Source organism: Chamaea fasciata, unplaced genomic scaffold, assembly GCF_029207755.1.
Source record: "Chamaea fasciata isolate MVZ Bird 193981 ecotype frontalis unplaced genomic scaffold, bChaFas1.0.hap1 SCAF_41, whole genome shotgun sequence".
In the NCBI taxonomy this organism is placed as follows: domain Eukaryota; kingdom Metazoa; phylum Chordata; class Aves; order Passeriformes; family Sylviidae; genus Chamaea; species Chamaea fasciata.
In genome coordinates, this window is record NW_027094126.1 from 1,408,742 (window position 1) to 1,414,811 (window position 6,070).

The 6,070-nt window shown below is 74.3% G+C and overlaps 1 protein-coding gene across 1 annotated transcript; it reads right to left on the bottom strand.

Annotated features, from left to right (window-relative positions):
- Window positions 1-543: 543 nt before the first annotated feature.
- On the bottom strand, window positions 544-5,959 carry AMHR2 (anti-Mullerian hormone receptor type 2). The gene is given in 14 exon segments (XM_066207371.1): window positions 544-712; window positions 1,205-1,360; window positions 1,798-1,934; window positions 2,005-2,152; window positions 2,362-2,522; window positions 2,631-2,745; window positions 3,532-3,756; window positions 4,101-4,169; window positions 4,171-4,211; window positions 4,599-4,688; window positions 4,918-5,100; window positions 5,707-5,791; window positions 5,794-5,858; window positions 5,947-5,959. Coding segments are annotated over 14 exon segments (1,563 nt in total). The 3' UTR covers window positions 544-637.
- Window positions 5,960-6,070: the final 111 nt, after the last annotated feature.

Below are 6,070 nucleotides of genomic sequence, written 5' to 3' on the forward strand. Positions count from 1 at the left end.
GGACACAATGGGGGTCCTGGGGTGCCCTGCGTGGTCACAAGGGTTCCAAGTGGTCCCAGATGGCTCCTGGTTGTCCTGGGAGGGTCCCGAGTGGTCCTGGTGGTCCCAGGAGGTCCTGGGGGGTCCCAGGAGCCTCAGTCGGAGCTGCTGGAGGAGGAGGAGGACGACGACGACGAAGAGCGCTGGGGGGACAGAGCAGGGCCATGAGCCCCCGAGGGGGAGCAGGGGTTGACCCCCTGTGTCCCCCACCCCGGGTCCCCCCCACCTTGTGCCTCTTCTGAGCCTTCTTCATCCTCTTCTTCATCTTCTTCGCCGCCTTCTTGTCCAGCGCGGGGGGGAACGAGGGGAGCACCCCGGGGTGGGGGAGCACCCCCGGGTGGGGGGGCTGCGGCAGGGGGGGGCCCAAGGGGGCCAGGGGGACCCCAGCGGGGTACGGGGGGGCCCCAGCGGGGTACGGGGGCTGCCCAGGCCCCCCCAGCGGGTTGGGGGGCGCCGCGGGCGGGGGGTACACGGGGTTGGGGGGTGGGACCTGGGGGGGGCACGTGGGGTTCGGGGGGTACACGGGGTTGGGGGGGGGCGGCTGCCCTGGGGGGGAAGAGAAGAGGAGATTGAGGGGAGGGGTCTGACCCCGGCGGGGTCACGGCAGCCCCCCCAGTTTGGGGCGTCCCCCTGTACCTGCACCAGGGTTCCACATGGTGGGAGACTCCAGGACCTGGGGGGGGCACAGGGGGTGAGCGGGGACCCCCCCCGAGCCCCCACTGCTGTGGGGACCCCCGCGGGCACCCAGGGGAAACTGAGTCACGGAAGCTTTGGGGGGACCCCCCCGGGACTGCATCGAGGCGGGGGACGGCGGGGGGGCAGTGGGGGAATCGGGGGCTTGGGGGTGCAGGGGGGGTTTTGGGGTGCACAGGGGGGCGCAGGGGGGGTTTGGCGTGCAGAAGCGGCTGCAGGCGGAGTTTGGGATCCAGGGGGGGTTTGGGGGAGCGCAGGGACTGCAGAGGAGCTCTGAGGGTGCTCGAGGGGGGTTTGGGGTGCGGGGGGGGGCTCCTGGGGCTCCGCTCCCACCTTGGCTCCGGCCGCGGCCCCTCCCGGCAGGAAGCGGGGCGGGGCTTAGGCCGGGCCCTACCCCGGGGGCGGGGCCTGGCCGTGCCCCCTCCCGCCCGGTTCCCGGTCCCGCCCCGTGCCTCGGTTTCCCCGCACGCACCTGGCGGGGGGCGGCCCCCGGGCCGGGGTCCCCCGGGGCTGGCGCGGGCCCCGCGGCCAAGCGCTGGAGCCGCTGCAGCGCCCGCTCGGCCGAGAGCCGCGCCTCGGGGTCCGGGTCCCAGCAATCCTCCAGCAGCTCCGGCAGAGCCCCCCCGGTCTGTGGGACCCCCCCCCCCCCGGGCTCAGCGGGGACCCCCCGGGCGGAGGAAACACCCGGGGATGACGCCCGTGAGCGGGGACACCCCCCGGTACCCTCGGCGTCATCGCTGGGCAGCGGGGAGGGCACCCTGGGCAGCGACGCCCCCAAAATCCCCGGGCACCCAGGCAGGGACCCCCCCCCTCCGATTCCCTGAGTCACCCCGCACCCCCCTGAGACCCTCTGGGGACCCCCAGGGTGACACCCCAAAATAGGGCCAGGGGCACCCCGGGGACCCCCAGCATCCTTGGGCAGCTGGGAGGGGACACCGTGGGCACCCCAAACACCCCCGGGCACCCCGGCAGGGACCACCCTCCCCCGGGACCCCCCGGGACCCCCGCGGGTCGCCCCTGCCCGCGGCCACCCTCAGCACCCAGCCAGGGGTCCGGGGGTCCGACCTGGGGGGCGCGGTGCCAGGCGGGGGGGATGAGCGGCCGCCGCCTCTCGTCCGCAGCCAAACGGCGGAGCTGAGCGCCGGTGGGGCTGGGGCCCAGCTCGGCCTCGTACGCCAGCCGGAACGGCGGCACCGGGGCTCCTGCGGGGCGCCGGGGGGTCAGCGGGGCCGGCGGGCCGCGGGCGGCGCGGGGGCTGCCCCGGGGGCTCACCGGGGCTCAGGGCCTGGCAGCGGGACAGGATCTCCCAGAGCAGCAGGGCCAGCGCGTAGACATCGGCCTGGCGCAGGGCCCGGCCCCAGGCCCGCAGGTCCAGGCTCTCGTCCAGGATCTCGGGCGCCAGGTACCGCTGGGTGCCCGCCTGCGCCCGACGGGGCCCTGAGCGCGGGGCCGCGGGGCCACCGGGGCCACCGGGGCCACCGGGGCCACCGGGGACGGGCTCAGGAGGGTGCGGCGGCTCAGCTGGCACCCACGGCCCGCACTGCCAGTGACCTCTGGGGTGCCATCCCCAGCCCAGGGCTGTCACCTCCCCTTGGCACGCCCGTGCCATCCCCAGCCCGCCCCTGTCACCTTCCGGATGGTGACGGCGTGCCGGGCGCCGGTGCTGTCCTGAGCCCGCGGCGGCAGCGCCAGCGCCAGCCCGAAGTCGCCGATGGCGCAGGTGCCGTCCTCCCGCACCAGCACGTTCTGGCTGCTCAGGTCCCGGTGCACCACGCTGGGCTTGTACAGCCCTGGGGGCACCGGGGGTCACGGGGGGACAGGGCGGGCGGGGGGAGCCCAGGGCAGAGCCCAGAGCGGGGGGGACAGGGCAGGGGACACCCCGCGGGCGCCACCCTCACCGTCACGCCACAGCTCCTGGTGCAGGAAGGCCAAACCGCGGGCCAGGGACAGCGCCAGGCGCACGCTGCCCGCCCAGGTCCCCACGTGCTGCCCCAGGAAGTGGCGCAGGGAGCCCTGGGGACACGCGGGGGACACGGGTGGGGACGTGGGGCATCCCCCCAGTGTCTCCCCCACATGTCCCCCAGCAGCCCCCCATCCCCGGCCCTGTGCTCCCCGACTGTCCCCCCGACCCCCCTCAGCCCTTTGGACACCCCCGGGACCCCCAAGCCCCCGGTACTTCCCTCACTCCCCAAGGGCCTGCAACCCCGGCACCCCCCGTGCCCCCAAACTCCCGTTACAGCCCTGTTGCCCCCCGAGCCCCCCAAACTCCCGTTACAGCCCTGTTACCCCCCGTGCCCCCAAACTCCCGTTACAGCCCTGTTACCCCCCCGTGCCCCCAAACTCCCGTTACAGCCCTGTTGCCCCCCGTGCCCCCCAAACTCCCGTTACAGCCCTGTTGCCCCCCGAGCCCCCCAAACTCCCGTTACAGCCCTGTTACCCCCCGTGCCCCCAAACTCCCGTTACAGCCCTGTTGCCCCCCGTGCCCCCAAACTCCCGTTACAGCCCTGTTACCCCCCGTGCCCCCAAACTCCCGTTACAGCCCTGTTGCCCCCCGTGCCCCCCAAACTCCCGTTACAGCCCTGTTGCCCCCCGTGCCCCCCAAACTCCCGTTACAGCCCTGTTGCCCCCCGTGCCCCCCAAACTCCCGTTACAGCCCTGTTGCCCCCCGTGCCCCCCAAACTCCCGTTACAGCCCTGTTGCCCCCCGAGCCCCCAACCTCCCGTTACAGCCCTGTTGCCCCCCGTGCCCCCAAACTCCCGTTACAGCCCTGTTGCCCCCCGAGCCCCCGAGGTGACCCACGGCCGGGTAGAGCTGCAGCACCAGGAGCCCCCCTCGGCCGCGGGGTCCGGCCGCCCGGGTGTCCAGCAGCCTGGCCACGTTCTCGTGCTCCATCAGCGGCAACGCGTGCACGGCGCGTTCGGCCGCGAACCTCCGGCCGGCCCCGGCCGCGAACGCCTTGATGGCCACGGGCCGCTGGCGCAGCGTCCCCCGCCACACCGCCGAGAACCGCCCCGACTGCAGCACCTGCCCCGCGGGGACACGGCTGCCACCAGTGTCCCCAGCACCCCCCACGCACCCGGGCACCTTTGGGGCGCCCCCGGGCACCCTCGGCGCTGTCGCGCCGCCCCCGGACCGATGCCGTCTCTGCCATGGGTGTCCCCGCGTCCCCTCCCCATATGGGTGCCCCCTCCCAGCACCACCTGCTTACCTGCCCTCCCACTTAGGTGCCCCCGTGGGTGCCCCTCGCCCCATGGGCGTCCCTCCGTGGGTTTCCTTCCCCCCGTGAGTGTCCCCCTCGTTGGGTGTCCCTCGCCCCGTGGGTGTCCCCCCGTCCCGTGGGTGTCCCTCGCCCCGCGGGTGCCCCGCACCTGCAGGAAGTGCAGCGCGGGCAGGTCCGGGCTGGGGGGCTCCGGGGGGACCCCGATTCTCCGCCCCCCCCCGCGGTGGCTGCTCCGTGCGGGCCCTTGTCCGGCGCAGTCCTGGATGGGGGACACCAGGGACACCCCCCATCCGGGGATGCCCCACACAGGAACCCCCCCCCAAATCAGGGACACGGGACTTGGGGACACAGGGACCACCAGCCCCCCCCCCCCCCCCCCCCACGCAGGGGACACGGGGAATGTGGCACCCCGGGACACTGGGGACATCCCGGGACACTGGGGACACCCCACCCCAGGGGTCACCAGGACACCAGGGACCCCCCGCCCCAAGGACAGGGTGACACAACACTTGGAGACCCCCCCACCTCCACCCCGAAAGATTCTGGGAACACCAGACGTGTGGCATTTGGGGACACCCAGGGGACATTAGGTAGGGGCTGGCTGTGCCCAGGGGTCCCCCCGTCCCCGCCGTGTCCCTGTCCCTACCGAGGACGCCCAGACAGGTGAGGAGGATGAGGAGGAGGGGGCCGGCACCCCACAGCCACAGGGTCCCCGCGGACCACCCCCGGCCAGGCACTGGGGACAGAGGCTGCGGTGACACGGAGCCCCCCCGCCCCCCCAGCTGTCCCGGGTGCTGGTGGGGGACACTTTAGGGGATCCTACGGCTTCCCCAGGTCCCCTCATGGACCCCCCCCGTCCCGTCTGGGTCCCACCCTCCCCACTTGGGGAATGTCTCAGGATCCCCCGTGGGTCCCCTCTGTGTCTCTGTCCCCGAGTGTCCCCAGCACCCCCCGGGCCCCCGTACCTGGGCCCTGGCGGGCCCCCCCCAGCCCCACGGCCGTGCCTGTCGCTGTCCCCGTCCCCGTGGCGTTGCCGTTGCAGAGGTGGCCGCGGCACAGGCACAGGAGCACGGAGCTGCCGGGGTGTCCCGCGGGGCTGGGGACGCAGCTGGCCGAGGGACACGCGTCCCCCCGGCCTCCCCAGCAGCCTGGGAACAGCGGCACGGTCACCCCCGGGGGCACGGGGACAGGTGGGACCCCCCTGTGCGGGTCCCCCCCGCAGCTGCTCCTCCGCAGCGCCGCTGCAGCCGCTGCTCAAGGCCAAGGCCAAGCGCAGCCGCTGGGGAGGGACCAGAACCTCCCCAATCCCCCCCCGCCAGGAGCAGCCCCCGCTCCCCGTCCCCGGACAGGATCAGAATCCTTTCGCCTCCCCAGGACCCTCCAGGGCAGGACCAACCCCTCCAATCCCGCCCCAAAATCCCCCCGGGGCAGCACCAACCCCTCCATCCTGCCCCCAAATCCCCCCGGGGCAGCACCAACCCCTCCATCCTGCCCCAAAATCCCCCCGGGGCAGCACCAACCCCTCCATCCTGCCCCAAAATCCCCCCGGGGCAGCACCAACCCCTCCATCCTGCCCCAAAATCCCCCCGGGGCAGCACCAACCCCTCCATCCTGCCCCCAAATCCCCCCGGGAAGGGGCAGCACCAACCCCTCCATCCTGCCCCGTCCCCTTCTGCCCGTCCACCCCTCCCGGGGCGGGCCCAGGCCGCAGCCCCCTTTCCCCCTCCCCAAAGCCCCGGTCCCGGGGCTCTCACCCTGCACCAGAGCGTGGCTGCGGTTCCAGATGCCGACGCAGCACTGCCCGGGGGGGCAGCGAACGGCGCCGGCCGCCGCCCCCCCCCCGCGCCCCCCAGCGCGCCCCGCACGCTCGGGTGTTTGTAGGACACGCAGGTCAGGTTCTGGGGGCCTGCGGGGGGACACACACGCACCGGCGGTGGGCTTTTGGCCCACCAAAAAGGCCCCCCCGGCCCCGGCTGCGCCCCCCCAGCACCCACCTGGGCGCCCCATGGAGCCTCCGCGGGGCCGGTGGGGAGAGGAGCCGAGCAGCAGCAGGAGGAGGAGGAGGAGGAGGAGGAAGAGAAGGAGGAGGAGGAGGAGGAGGAAGGTGCTGCCCCCGCA